The sequence below is a fragment of the Giraffa tippelskirchi genome, chromosome 6 (genome assembly GCF_054371585.1).
Source record: "Giraffa tippelskirchi isolate mGirTip1 chromosome 6, T2T-mGirTip1v1.2.pri, whole genome shotgun sequence".
In the NCBI taxonomy this organism is placed as follows: domain Eukaryota; kingdom Metazoa; phylum Chordata; class Mammalia; order Artiodactyla; family Giraffidae; genus Giraffa; species Giraffa tippelskirchi.
The window spans coordinates 154,321,487-154,337,670 of NC_137280.1; the positions used below are offsets into that span (position 1 = coordinate 154,321,487).

The 16,184-nt window shown below is 37.4% G+C and overlaps 1 protein-coding gene across 8 annotated transcripts in view; it reads left to right on the forward strand.

The window, feature by feature from the left end:
• XRCC4 (X-ray repair cross complementing 4) overlaps window positions 1–16,184 on the forward strand; it is a 376,104-nt gene that overhangs the window by 256,272 nt on the left and 103,648 nt on the right. For 2 of the 8 annotated variants that reach the window (XM_081503919.1, XM_081503920.1), the window contains exon 8: window positions 9,079–9,944. The exons of the other annotated variants lie outside the window; for them this stretch is intronic. In XM_081503919.1, coding sequence (XP_081360045.1) covers window positions 9,079–9,190 — 112 coding nt within the window. In that variant the 3' untranslated portion in view covers window positions 9,191–9,944. Of the gene's footprint in view, window positions 1–9,078; window positions 9,945–16,184 lie in introns of those variants that run through there. 8 annotated transcript variants of the gene reach the window in all.

Here is a 16,184-nt window from a genome sequence, read left to right on the forward strand (position 1 = left end):
ATCTAATTAAAATAGAAACCAAATTCTCTTACTGTAAAACAAAAGACCACAGAACTTCAAGAGAGAAAGAGAAGGCAAGGGAGGAGAAGGAGAAACCTCACCAAGCAGAGTATTTATTTGCCAGGAAACTGCATTCATTCTTATTTATTTATAGGTAAAAAAAAAAAAAAAACTACCAGTGAAAAAATTCAAGTATCTCCCTGAAGAAAAAAAGCAAGTGCCTTTTAACTGTTGGAAAAGAGGTTTACTGTTGATTAGGGTAATTAAGGATCAAAACTAGGTTCTGAAGAGGACAGAATGAGTCCATACAGCAGTACATAACCAGTTTTTTTTAAGTCCCATTGTTTATTGGTCCAAAATAAGTGTGAGCAATTGTTAGGTTTGATTTGGGTCTAGTGTACAAAGGTCACTGAAAGTGCTGGGTTTGGACAGATTATAATAATTTGCAGGCCCAGTGCAAAATGAAAACGCAGAGCCCCTTTGTTCAGAATTATTAAGAATTTCAAGATAATGACAACAGAACATGAAAGCAGAGATGAAGCCCCTCTAAGCTTGTGGCCTTGTGTGACTGACAGCATAGTCACACACCCATGAAGGTGGCATTGTCTGTGGTTCTTTAACAGCCTTACTCATTAGAGCTGTCAGTGAAACAGCTGTTATCCCCTAGACAAGGGCTGCTGTTAGTGTAGATTCAGGGGAGCTCAGCACTCAGGGTTACCTCTGCCTTGGAGCATTTGTTTGTTCCTTTGTATCCCAAGCATCTCTCAGTCTCTGACCCATGGTAAGCACGCAGTAAATAGTGGATAGGGTAAGTGATGGATGATGTGATTGCCAGCCTCCCTCAATGATTCTGGTTCAGTTCATCTCTAGATAAGAAGCCCCAGTGTGGATTCTTTTGCGTTTCAGTTCATATTGCACAGACCTTTCAGATGCCTCCTCCAGTCAGCTTGGAGTTTTCTTTAGCTTTGGGTCTTGGGAGCCCTGTGCTTACTCAGGTCTGTTTCTCTTTTAAGTGATCCTGAAACGTTTAAACTCATAGATTAGAATAATATTTGAGCCATAACCAAGTTAAGGCTAGACTAATACTTCCTCCTCCAAAGCCCCCAATAAAAAGATGTCTATGTCTTAATTCCTGGACACTGACGCTATGTTAGAGCAGATGACAAAAGAAAATCAAGGTCGCAGATGGACTGAAGTCGCTAATTAGCTGACCGTGAAAGTGGCTAAATTATCCTGGATTAACCAGATAGGTCCAGAGTATCACAAAGGCTCTTAGGGAAGAGAGGGGCAGAAAAGTCAGAGAAAGAGATGTGACCAAGGAAGCAAGGTCAGAGTGACATGCTAGCAGAAGGTGCCCACCTGCCATTGCTGGCTCTGAGGATGGAGAAAGGGAGTAGCCTCTGGAAAACTCTCCGCTGGGGCTTCCAGAGAGGAATACGGCTCTGCCAACACCTTCATTTTAGCCCATGAGACGTGGGTCAGATTGCTGACCTCCAGAACTGTAAGATAATGAATTTGTGTTGTTTTAAGCTGCTGTGTTATGGTAATTTGTTACAGCAGCAGCAGGAAACCAACAGCTGGTTCCACATTGCGGCAAAACGATCACTCCTGGTCCCTGGTTCATTAGGAGTCACTAACCTCCATGGCAGGGTATTATTTTCTGCCCATGTGTTTTCCACTTCTCTTGGTAGCCTGAAGTAGAGTTCTCTGTGTGTGTGTGTTTGTGTGTGTTTTCTATGTTTTTAATTTCCTTCATTGGACCACTATAATACATTTTTGAGTTCAGGCTAGTAGATGTTACATTCTAGAGAAAGCAGTCAATGCAGGCTGTTCCAGAAACACTAGTTTCTTGGGATATTAGTAGTTGAGAGAGAGTGAAAAAAGAGGTTTCAGCTGCCAAATTCATTTGTAAAGCTGAGGATAACCAAGCTACATTTCTTTTTCGTAAAACACTTAAAAATATAATCTATGTATAAATGGTTTTTTAAAATCTCGATAGTTTAAGAGAATATCCAGCAAAAATTATCCATGCTTCAGCTCAAGCTCCTCTCTCCAGAGTCAGCCATTGCTAGTTTCTTGTGAACCCTTCCAGAGGTATTCTGATATTTTTATATATATATATATATATACACACACACACACATACACATATATATATAAATGCACATACACACATATAAATATCTGTGTGTGTGTACATGCACACTGTAATTTTCTACACACACTTTCCTGTACCTTGCTTTCATTTTACTTAATAATTTAACAAGTTTATGGAAGAACTTCAATAGCTTTAAATGTATAATATGCACATGAAACACGGGACTTAATGGAGAAAAATAAATATTTTCCAAACATTTTGGACCACAGATTTCATTTTTTTAGAGTGAGATCTTTTTCATTTAGAGTACTTTTTCAGACGCACTGAACAACACCAAGCTGCCTTCATCTGGAATAGAAATAAGAATTAATGACTCCCATATACAGATGTAAGAAGAAAGGTATGGATTTCGGAGTAAGGGAAACCTAGGCTAATATCCTCATTCCATTGTTGACTTGCCTGCCTGCTCACATGCATGTTTACTGGCTGTGTGGCTTTGAGCAGGTTGCTTAACTTACTGAGCCTTCTTGATAATACTGTTTACCTCATCCGGTCATTTGTTAATTAAAATATGGACTCATTGGAACATGTATGAGCCCGGGTGTGTAAAGCAGAGTCATTCTACTTGAAAAGCTTCTAATCTAGTGAGGGAAGCTTCACTTGTAACACACCAAGCAGCAAAAAACAGTGGCCTATCTTAAAATTAAAGTTGTGGAAAATCATTTTCTATTACTATGACAATTTTCTACTTTTATAGGCACAGATCACTAGTAGCAAATGTCAGCTATACGACTTCAAAACTTGTAAGGAATACAGGAAGTTTAACATAGGATTTTTCAAGTATTAATTTTTTTTAAATGTGTATGGACTTTGATATTGCTCATCTAATGAATTATCAGAGTAATGTTATTTAGCTAAATAAAATAAGAAGGACAAAATCCTTCAATTTATCATGAAATTCTTGCATAAATTCTGGCATGGTTGTGGATTATGGAGGTATTTATCTTAATGTCTTGTGACTTGAGATGTTGAGTTGGATAGAACTAGATAATCTTATTTTCAGACTCACAATATGAATATTTTACAGGGAAATTCTATAATTATTCTTTCCCAATATCTATAAGGCATACAAGTGCATTTTAGCATTGGTTGTTTACTCTTCATAATTCTCTTTTCTGTGTTTTATTCAAAATTGCTTATTTCAAAGCATGTTTCTATTTTCTTGTTGTTCTTGATAAACAGCAAAGGAATATTCATTAGAAAAAAATGTTCAAGAATTTAACTGAAAATAACTAATGCAATTTCTTTTATTTGCCATTTTGGTTGCCAGAAAAAAAGCTTCAGCTTCTTTTCATTTTCTCAGACCAGTGAAATGCTGTCTAGGCCTGTTGAACTCCAGACAATGTTCAACACTTGTTTTACTGAATCCTGATGACTTCAGTCTGTTAATTTATTTAGGAGACACTTTTGGTTTTTATAAGGTCAACTAGAAATGTGTAGTTATTTTCCCATTTGAGGTTCAAATATTTTTTAAAATACTAATATTTAACTTGAAAATACAGTGGTAACTTTGGTGATGTCAAATCTTTAAGCCCATTATTTATAACTTTTGCATTTAAAAGATGCTTCTCTGATTGAGTTTGTTCCATAATGGCAACTCTGTCAAGGCCAGTATGATAGCTGCCTAGTTATTTAATAGTAGTGAGTACCTAATACTTGGACTTGCCTGTTTTTTGTCATCATTTTGATGATGGTTTGATTTGTTACATTGAGAAAAACAATCCGTTAGGTACTTGCCTTTTATTATTACCAAGTAATGTATGTCCCAGCCAGTGCTCAGTTCTGTTTGTCTCCACTGCACTGCCCTTACCTCATCTCTCATCTTCATCCCTGCTGCCCATCTGACCTTTACCCCAGTTCCAGAGGAGAGTCAGAGATGAGATGGAAGGGTGTCAGGCAAGTTGGTAGTAAAGGAAAGCTCTCTCTCTGTTTATAGATAGATAGATATAGATATAGATATAACTTTCATCATAATGTGAGAGAAAGAGCTACTTTAGAGTGCTCTATATTGGTGGCCAGGCAGGCATTGACCATTGTGATGGCTGCAGTCTGAGAGTTTAAGACTTTCTTCCTCCCAAAAGAAAACATTGTCTGTTCTTCTTGTCTATAATGAATCATAAGCATAGCAACATCCTTCCAGGTTATTCTTTTCAACTCCAGTTAATTCTTAGTGTGTGAAATAATTTACCTAATGTGTGTTTACAGATTCAGCAATCAAAGTTATATAGAAACCCAGCATTTTGGGTGGCAAATGGGAGTAGCACAAGCTGTGGACACTCAAAATAAACTGGGTTCTTGGCTTCTGCAGCAACCCTTCCCTGATTCTCCCCATATCTTTTGAATCATTTTCTTTCAATCTTTTATTCATCTCTCTCTCTTGCCATCTGCATCTGCAATTTTCACATTTCCTGCGATTCTGTAGGGCTTCCCACATTGACTCAGTGCTGAAGAACCCATGTGTGAGTGCAGGATACATGGGTTTGATCCCTGGGTCAGGAAGATCCCCTGGAAGAAGGAACTGGCAACCCACTCCAGTATTCTTGCCTGGGAAATCTCAGGGACAGAGGAGCCTGACACGCTACAGTCCATGGGGCCTCAAAGAGTTGGACGTGCCTGAGCACGCACACATGCACAGGATTCTATCCCAAACTTTTTGTCTCTGTTAGACTCTCTCTGGGAGTCTCTTCAACTCATTTGTCTTTAATGGCCAATGATATGACAGTGACTGCTATCTCTGTACATGTAGTCCAGTAATATCCCCTGAGCTCTACATTTATAAGTTTGTGTGTATGCCATTGTGTGAAAATTCTATAATTTACTTGCTCCTTTTTCTGTAGAGAGACATTTGGGTAGTTTTCAGTTTTTCACTATTATAAACAAGGCACATTTGTGCACTGTCTCCTGACACACATATGCAAATATTTGCCAGAGTATGTAACTAGAAGCAGAATTCCTGGTTATAAGTACATAAATCTTCATATACCTGGACAGTTATTGCCAAATTGTTATCTAAAGTGGTTTCAAATGTTTACACTCCAGCCAGTAGTAATTCATCTTGTCATTTCATGTTCTCTGTGATCTTTGCTATTGTTGGACATTTTCGTTTTTGCTAATCTGGTGTAAAATACTTTATACTGTTTTTCATTTGCTTGGTTGAAACTTCCTTGGTTTCTAATGAAGTTTAGATAATTATCATATGCTTATTTGGCCCCACTGTTCCCTCTTCTTGGAAGTTTCTGTAGTCTTTGGCATATGCTTTTAAATTATGTTGGGTTTTTTTTTAATTGTACCTTTGGATAATAATCCTTTGTTAGTAGCGTATGTTGCAGTATTTCCTCTCAATTTGTGATTTCTTCCATCTCTTTAAGATGTTTGTACTTATTTCTTATACTTCTAATGTAATTGAATTTATCTATCTTTATCCTCATGGTTTCACTTTCTGCCTTAAAAAAAAGAACATCTCTATCCTAAGATCTTAAATATAGTTTCCTTTATTTTCTTCTAAATGCTTTAAAGTTTTTCCTTTTCTCATTTAACTATTTAATTCACCTGGAGTTGAATTTTACATGTATCACGTACAGTTTGTTCTTCTTGTTTAGTCAGTAAGTCATGTCTGACTCTTTTGCAACACCATGACTATAGCCCGCCAGGCTCTTCTGTCCATGGGATTTCTCAGGCAAGAATACTGAAATGGGTTGCCATTTCCTTCTCCAGTGAGCCCACATACAAATTGACTTTTAGTTTTTGACTTTAGAACCATTGTTCATGTCATAGTCAAAGGAGAATAATTTTTCAAGTGTCATAATGCCATCAATCATTATACATTTTCCTGGACCTTTCAGTCTGCTCAAATCAGCACGTTGACATTGTTTCAGAAATATTGCTTTCAGAATATGTTATAAAATGCAAGTAATTCACTCTAAACAATACTAATGGTTCTCATTTGATAAGAAAAGACCGATATTACAGCCATGCTGATACCAATGTTAAACTTGACTGAGAAAATTTCTTTACAAAATGAGCCAATAACTAGAAATATCATTTTAAAAGTTGTTGGTAATCCAACTCCCAGAAATTTAAAAGAGAAAGTCAATTATTCATTCTAACATTTTAGAGAAGCTTTCTCAGGGTGAATAATTCTTGTGCCAGTCTAACTTTTGATCTACACTATTAATTAGATGGTGGTAATGCAGTTTGATTCAAGTTCTAGTGTGTATGTTTGTGTGTGTTTTAATGCAGTGTGAAATCAAGTTATAAAACATAGAACTCTCTGCAACTATATTATTTAGGCTATAGCCATTTTTTAATAAGGCTGTCATGTTCTGGAGAAGCTTCATTTATTCACTTAATTTGAAGAGTCCTTATACTTTGGCCTTTAACTGTGCAATGATGATTTTTTATTCTGTCATTAACATTTCCTTTTTAATTCATAGTTTTCATTTATTCTACAGGTATTTATTGACAGCTTGTATTTTGCAAAGTAGTCTATTTGAGCATACTATCTCAGAATTTAGGGACTAAAGGAACTCCAAGATCTTTTATAGTAACTGTAACTTTCTACAACTTAAATTAAGACACTGAAATCCAGAAGGGTCCCATTACCTGACCAAAACCTTAATGTGATAAAGCATAAATAAAGATCTCCCAACCTTGGATTCAGAATTCTGCCTGTTGAACCATGTTGTCTGCAAAAACTAAAAATATACTTGAATCCTAAGTCTTATTATAATGTTTATAACATCCCTAAAGGGATTTTGTGAACAAATTATATTACAATCCTTGCCTTAAACCTACTTATAAAATGTTGAGGATGAAAAAACATATTTGAAAAAAAATGGAGAAAGTAAAAAGTTTAACTGAAAGCTTCCTGAGGGGCAGAAATTATGTGTAACCTTTATCAAATTTGTTGTATTTCCCTAACACAGTGAGCTGGTCATAGTACATACTTAAGTATTGATTAAATGAAAAACTATGTATTGAAATATTGGGTACAGACATTAGGTACTTTAAATGATCAGAGAAAATAAAAATTAACCTCCATTTGGAAAGTAAAAACAAAAAAAGAAAAGAAAAAAGTCTTCATGGAAGATTTAGAATTTAAAGTGGGCCATAACTAATGGTTGCAATTTAATTAGAAATAGAGGAACTCCCAATTTTAAAAATACTTGTTTAGCTCACTTTCTATTAAGACTTTAGATACAGATTCTCTGAGTTATTTGCTTTCAGATTTCACCTCTTAGCATGAATGCTTGGAATAAGCATGCTCATGAAAAAATAATGTGATAAATATGTTAAGATATTGGTATAAGGATTTTAATTGTTGTATTATTTATAAGAGCATCAAGAAATGGAACCAACCCAAACAGTCATCAGTGGATTGTTAGTACAAACAATTTAAAATTAATGGTGAGTATAGTGGAGGTGATGGAATTCCAGTTGAGCTATTCAGATCCTAAAAGATGATGCTGTTAAAGTGCTGCACTTAATATGCCAGCAAATAAGAAAAACTCAGCAGTAGCCACACAACTGGAAAAGGTCAGTTTTCATTCCAATCCCAAAGAAGGGCAATGCCAAAGAATGTTCAAACTACCACACAATTGCACTCATCTCACACCCTAGCAAAATAAATTCTCCAAATGAGGCTCCAACAGTATGTGAACCAAGAACTTCCAGATGTTCAAGCTGGATTTAGAAAAGGCAGAGGAACCAGAGATCAAATTGCCAACATCCATTGGGTCATCGAAAAAGCAAGAGAGTTCCAGAAAAACATCTACTTCTGCTTCATTGACTACACCAAAGCCTTTGACTGTGGAACACAACAAACTGGAAAATTCTTACAGAGATGGGAATACCAGACCACCTCACCTGCCTCCTGAGAAACCTGTATGCAGGTCAAGAAGCAGTTAGTTAGAACCAGACATGGAGCAATGGACTGGTTCCAAATTGGGAAAGGGGTACGTCAAGGCTGTATATTGTCACCCTGCTTATTTAACTTATATGCAGAGTACATCATGCAAAATGCCTGGCTGGATGAAGCACAAGCTGGAATCAAGATTGCCGGGAGAAATATCAATAACCTCAGATATACAGATGCTGCTGTTGCTGCTGCTAAGTCACTTCAGTCGTGTCTGACTCTGTGTGACCCCGCAGACGGCAGCCCACCAGGCTCTGCCATCCCTGGGATTCTCCAGGCAAGAACACTGGAGTGGGTTGCCCTTCCTTCTCCAATGTGTGAAAGTGAAGTCGCTCAGTCGTGTCCGACTCGTCGCGACCCCATGGACTGCAGCCTAACAGGCTCCTCCATCGATGGGATTTTCCAGGCAAGAATACTGGAGTGGGTTGCCATTGCCCTCTCCGATATACAGATGACACCACCCTTATGGCAGAAAGGGAAGAACTAAAGAGCCTCTTGATGAAAGTGAAAGAGGAGAGTGAAAAAGTTGGCTTAAAACTCAACATTCATGTTTCAATGCTATTCTCCCCAGAGGGATGGGATGGGGAGGGAGGAGGGTGGGGGGTCCAGGAAGGGGAACACATGTAAACTCATGGCTGATTCATGTCAATGTATGGCAAAAACTATTACAATATTGTAAAGTAATTAGCCCCCAACTAAAATAAATAAATTTATTAAAAAAAAAAAAAAACAAAACTCAACATTCAGAAAACTAAGATCATGGCATCCGGTCCCACCACTTCATGGCAAATAGATGGAGAAACAATGGAAACAGTGAGAGACTTTATTTTCTTGGGCTCCAAAGCAGTTAAAGAAAGTAAATTCCTTTCATTTATCTTTATGTTAATGCAACAGTTTGGAAGCAGGGTTTAACTTTTATTTCACTTATGTGTCTCTTAAAATTTTCTTTTATTCTATATGAAGGTTTTCAAATAAAATTATTTTGATTTTTTTCTTTTTACTTTAGGCTTGATCCTCCACTACCTGAGTTGCCGAAAAAGGATCATGGCCCAGCTGAAAACATGTCCTTAGAAACTCTAAGAAATAGTAGTCCAGGAGACCTCTTTGATGAGATTTAATTGTCACAAAAAGTACTTTGATATTCACAAGACTACGTTTTCTATCCCTTTCTTTAAACTGCAAAAACAAAATTTCAACTCGGCAGCGGCTCTTAGTGCGCCTTACAATTTAATTACATACACAGTGAGCTGAAACCATTGTGCAAAATGGATTACGCATGTATATGAAAATATGATTCGATGACGGTGATACATTATTCTAATGTGTTCATTCAGCATGCCTGTAATTACATAAAATCTCAGACCTTTTTATTGCAAAGGTCACATGTACCTTATTCATTTCACACATATTATATGTAGTAGCTGTCTATCCTGTCTAGGAAGACTTTGAAAATAGGACAAATAAAATGTGTACAAATTCTTTTTCAAATAGTCATATTCTAAACACTGATGTTTGAGTATTTTAATTTGTGGAATGATGTGCAGAATCTAGTTTTAGTTTTTACACAATCTGAAAATCTAGTAATAAAACTTTTGATTGAAGATTTTGTATTCTTAATAAAATGTTATCCTGCTTAACTTTTTCCTTTACTATAGTATCAGGTCTTTATAGAGTGCATATTAATGTAAATGTAACATCGTTTTGTATCAAAGCATGTTTTTCAGAGATCTCAGTATCTCAGAAGGATTGTACTGTTTGTCCCTCTGCCTAGAATGTTGATCTTTGTACATTTGGTTTCTTTTCACCGTTCACATCTGGAATCAAATGTCTCCTACTCCCAGGTGCTTCCTCTGAAATACACTTTTAAAAAGATGTGCATATTCCCAGTCACTCTATCCCATCGGAATGTTTTTTTCACTCTTTGTATCAATCGGCTGCCCTGGTGGCTCAGATGGTAAAGAATCCACCTGCAATGTGGGAGACTTGGGTTTGATCCCTGGGTCGGGAAGATTCTCTGGAGAAGGGAATGGCTACCCACCCCAGCATTCTGGCCTGGAGAATTCCATGAACTATAGTCCATGGGGTCACAAAGAGTTGGACACGACTGAGCGACTTTCATTTTCTTTTCATGTATCACTGTCTGGAATTACTATTTTTTTTCTTGCCTCTTATATCTCTCTTCTCCTTCCTTCTATTTGTCTGTCTTTCTCTCACCAACCTACCACTGTCCCCTCCCCCTACCCCCAAGTCTCTCTGCCTATAGAAAGTAAGCCCCATCATACCAGAGGCATGACCACATGCGTTATCTTTCCACCTGCCAGTACCTAGGACAGGGCTGGATTCCTAGAGACTTAATAAGTATTTACTGAAGAAATAAAAGCATGTCCATCACAGTGTAGGCACTCAGATGATCTAGTTTCTTTAAGTTACTGGGTCACTATGAACACAAACTCATTAAAAGACTGAAATCTACCTGGATGATTTGATACAAAGAAAAAATTTTTCAGGAAACATAACTACCTTCTGGGATTAATTAAAAATATACATATATATACACACAAGCTTAACTACAGAAAGATAATGAGAAAGAAATTATAGATTAATGTTTATATCAGAAATGGGATTTTCTTGAGAGTTCCACGATGACCCAGTGGCTTAGTCTCTGTGCTCTCAATGCAGTGGGCTGAGGTCCAAGCCCTGGTCAGGAAACTAGATCTCACATGTCACAAGTAAGGGTTCGAATGCCACAACTAAAGATCCTGCATGCCATAGCACAGCCAAATAAATCACAAATAAATGGAAATATTTTTAAAAAGAAATAAGATTTTATTGTCAATGGAACAACAAAATTAAATAGAAATTTTCCTGCATTTCTACACTATCTTCCATTTAAGAGGGAGATTTTTTTAATTAAATGTAAATATAACTGTGTGAAATATAAAATTCTACTTGGTCACATAGAAAATTCACTTAATAATGAATTTATGTAATCTAGGATTTACCTTGGATCTTTCCAAGGGGATTTGGTACATAAAGTACCAGAATCTCAAAATAATACTATCATATCTGAATAGACCACAAATGACTGACCACAATTAGTATATATCAGTGTATGTGTATATATGTATGTACATATGTGTATGTTTCATATATATGTATATGTATTTTTTTTAAGAGAAAGAGAAGAAAACAGAATTTTGGCTGTTAACTAGCAGTGGTGAGAAGGGAAAATGTTTCCTAAGTAATGGTAACAATAGAATCTGTAAAGTTCATGGTATAGTAGACTCTCAAACAACATGGTGTGAACTATGCAGGTACACTTATAAGAGGATTTTTTTTCAATAGTATATAATATAGTACTACACAGCCTGCAGTTGATTGTGTCTTCAGATGCAGAATTGCAGATTTGGAGGATCTGAAGATATGGAAGAACCACAGATATGAAGGGCTGACTATAAATTATACTCAGATTCTTGACTGTCTAGAGGGTTAGCACCCCTCTCCACACATTGTTCAAGGTTCGATTGTATTTCAGTTTTTCAGGGTAGTGGATCTTTTCAACCATTGCTGTGTGTCAGATTGATTCAGCTGGTTAGAACAGAGCATAATAAGCCCATAATCATGGTTTCCTCTTTTCTATTTATTGCTGTTTTATAGTTCTTGTCCTCTATAGACAGACGTCTATAGGTTTGGTTAAGATGTCCAGATTCTGTCATTCTATGCTATGATTTTTTTCCCACATTTTTCTGTAGAATACACTGCAATGGAAGGCAAAAGAATTGAGTTATAATACAGCCTGGCTTTTTTGATCTTGGTGCCCTCACTTCTAAAAACAAGGTGATTACATTTCTGAAGGGTGTTTTGTGGCTTAAAGTTTATAATTATTGGCCCTGGCATCAGATGGTATGGGTCAGGCCTCATTAGGGAAGTTCATGGGAGAAAAAAATCCCATCTCAGGAAGAGATGTCTTTATTATGTGGTTTTTAAAAGGTCAGGAAACTACTTAAAACTTGTTCTTAGTGGCACATAACTCAAATTTATAAAATTCTAGGTCCCATGTTTTAGAGCCAAACAGCTCTTCATTGGGTAAGTTTGATTCAACAGTGTTTATGAACAATTAGTTATGCACAAAATACAGAACTGGGCCATGTGCAGAATTGGAGGATAAATCCATCCATTTACCAGGTATTTGTTAAGCATTTGTGCTGACCTCTACTCTGGGCACTAGATGAGGCAATGTAGCGCTCTGTTTCTGTAGAGTTTATATCCTAGCAAGTGAAATTTGGGGTCTGGTCTCAAAAAGTGGAGTGTATGAGAGTGGGTTGAGATTGGGGCTTGAAACTACTATGTAATGAACCATAATATCAAGGAATATTAGAATAAGTAACTTAAAGAGAAAAATAAAAAACTGAAAGTTTTAGGTGAGAATCCATAGAAGATAAAAGATACAATTGGGAGATTAAGAGAAATTGATAGAAATTGAGGAGAGTGAGCTAAGGATGTAGCTATCTTCCAGATCAGAGAAGAGTATAGAAAGTACTGGGGCATCAGCTATGAGGTTGATTTCCAAGTTTGTAATTGTGAATTCTCAGAATGAAGAAGACAGGTTAGAAGGTATTCCAGGAGGACTATTGGCCCAGGGTGTTTAGGAGTGAGAATCTCAGTTATATAATAAAGGTATGGTGAGCATTGAGCCGCACAGTTCTAACTGGCACTTCCTTGGGAAGGTATGGGCTGCCAGAAAACTTCAGGTCATGGAGACCTTGCTGGGCATCTGAGGTTGGGAAAGGAAGGCCAGTCTGGAGGCCCCACAGCAGATACTTCAAAAGAGCAGCCAACCAGCATCCTTTTGTGTCTCTCCCATTCTGTTACTATTATTTATACAGATCCATTTTAAATAAAGTGAGATTAAATAGCTGACATCCAAGTTCATGAAAGGCCTCATGAACTTACCTGTAAATCAGGAAATTTAAAAAAATAGGTTGTTAACACATTTTGTAAGGGAGTATATAGTAGCAAAAGAACTATTCATGTATCTTTGTGTAGCTATTGTCTGAATTAAAACTTTCCACTGCTAATCTGACAGTTTCTAGGTAAATGCTTTTCAGGAGGGCAGATTTCATTTGCAAGTGTTAGTGCATAAACCTGAAATGATTGTCTCTATTTTAATAACTGGAAAAGGATAGCTTGGAAAATACATGACAGCATTCATTTTGTGGTTAACTGACCATCCAACCATCTCTTGTCCTGTCTCCCAGTTCTCTTTCTTACCTACTTAACCTAAAACACTCTCCAGCCTCCCTTCTAATTTTCTCCATTTCAAATATCCACATGTCGTCTCGTTTACCAACTATTATCCTCACCTTCTAATTTTCCTCTCCTCTGTGTGTGTGTGTGTTTAGTCACTCAGTTGTGTCCGACTCTTTGCGACCCCATGGACTGTAGCCCGCCAGGCTCCTCTTCTCCATGGAGATTCTCCAGGCAAGAATACTGGAGTGTGTTGCCATGACCTCCTCCAGTGGATCTTCCCAACCCAGGGATCCAACTGGGGTCTCCTGCATTGCAGACAGATTCTATACCAGCTGAGCTACCAAGGAAGCCTTTCCTCTCCTCCACTTGAATAAAATTCAATATGAATTATATTGTTCATATGTTGTTTTTTCTTCTCTCTTTTGGAGGTCCTTCATCCTAAACTATCATCTCACAATCTCACTGAGAACTATATGTTCTGAGTGAGGGTCTCTTTGTCCCTAAAGGCTTTGGGATCTATAGACAGAGAGAGGGAGATTGGAGCCTACTTCCATCTTGATAGTATCAGTAGATGTTCCTGTTAAGGGCAGGAGCAATTTTGGTGGCTACTGTTACAGTAAATGGAATGTAGGTTAGTCCTGAACTGCTTACTTTTTTAAAATTTATTTTTTATTAAAGTATAGTTGATTTACAATGTTGTGTTAGTTTCTGTTGTATAGTAAAGTGATTCAGTTATACATATACACACATAACATGTATGATGGTGGTAGTGGTTTAGTCGCTAAGTCATGTCCAACTCTTGTGACCCCATGGAATGTAGCCTAACAGGCTCCTCTGTCCATGGATTCTTCGGGCAAGAATACTGGAGTGGGTTGCCATTTCCTTCTCCAACATACATATATAAATTTATGTGTATATATATATATATACTCTGTATATAATGTACATATATATTCTTTTTCATATTCTTTTCCATTATGGTTTATTACAGGATATTAATATAGCTCCCTGTGTTCTACAGTAAGAACTTGTTTTTTATTCATCCTATATATAATAGTTTGCATCTACTAATCCCGAACTCACAATCCATCCCTTCCCTGAACCACTCACTTTGGATTTAGAGACCATCTCCAACTTCACTACTATCTTAGGTATAACATAACCAGTCAAATAAATGTAGATGGATTAGATGATTTTATAGAACCTGCTCATATAAGACTCTCAAAGAAATCTATCTTACTCTACACTCCTCTGAAAACCAAGCCTTAGACCAGGGCTTGCACACAGGCAATTTATTTGGGGAATATCATCTCAGGAGCAAAAGTGTGAGGCCAAATACATTAAAAAGGAAAAGAGGAAATGCCAGTGCAAAAGCCTCATCAAGGCAGATAGTCCTTTGGATGACGTATCCCCAACCCAACCAAGATCTTCTGAAAAGTGAAAAGTGAAAGCGGTAGTCTCAGTTGTGTCCAACTCTTTGGGACCCCCTGGACTGGGAACTTCCAGGTTTCTCTGTCCATGGGATTCTCCAACCAAGAATACTGGAATGGATTGCCATGCCCTTCTCTAGATGATCTTCCTGACCCAGGGACTGAACCTGGGTCTCCTGCATTACAAGCAGATTCTTTACTGTCTGAGCCACCAGGAGCCAGGATCTTCTGAGGCATCTTCTAAAAGGTATCTCAGAACTGTGCATCCAGGGGCAAGAAGCATTTATCCCTGGGTTTCTGTTTCTCATTGCCCACATTCTACACATGCCCCTGAGTGAACACATACAGCAACAGGTGCTGTGTGACCCTCAAGCCTGATGGGGAGAGTGGCTGGTGTCTACAGTAGCTTCAGGTCCTAATGTATTTCAGAGCCAGTTCCAGTACATGCATTTCCTGAAAAACCACAGCTCCCTTTTTGGAAATTTTTATTAGTGGAATGGTTCCTTGAAACAAACAAGAAAATACCCAACTAATAGGGAAATCAAATACATTCTCCAGAGAAGATTTCAATTAATTCTCATTATCATCAATTAACAAATTGTCATTAGTTAACCTTAGTATTAAAAGAATGTTTCAAGAGAGCTTTAATCTAGAATGGTATAGACAAACTTATGAATATAACAAGAAGGTAAAACCACTTTCATAATTAATCTTTGTGTAACATTTTATAATATAAATGTCAAAATTCATTAAAATGCCATTGAAAGTGAACATAAGTGAAAGTGTTAGTTGCTCAGTCATGTCTGGTTCTTTGTGACCCCATGGACTGTAGCTCTCCCGGCTCCTCTGTCCATGGGATTTCCCAGGCAACAATACTGGGGTGGGTAGCCATTCCCTTCTCCATGGGATCTTCCTGACTCAGGGGCCAAGCCTGTGTCTCCTGTAGTGGCAGGCAGATTCTTTACCACTGAGCCACCCAGGAAACCCACCTACACTAGATATGCCTTCAAATCATGGATGACTTTTAGTAATAGTGTAAAATGTCTGATCTTTGTCAACATGGGCCAGTATTAAAAATTTTATTTATAAATGAATTTTAAATGTGAGATGTCACAAAGGTGCCACCTTTGGTAGAATAATATGTATATTTATCCTTTAAAGAATACAAAGCAACATAATATTTTATCTTGGTTTTTCTCAAATGGTGAAGAGACTACTTTTACATTTCAGCATTTCTATGGAATGACTAGGGCTTCTCTCTCTTTGTCTCTCTGTCTCTGTCTGATAAATGATCTGATTGGGACTTCCCTGGTGGTCCAGTGGTTAAGAACCCACCTGCCAATGCCTGAGACATGGGTTCTATCCCTGACTCAGGAAAATTCCACATGCTGTGGGGCAACTAAGCCCTCACACCACAACTGCTGAAGCCCAC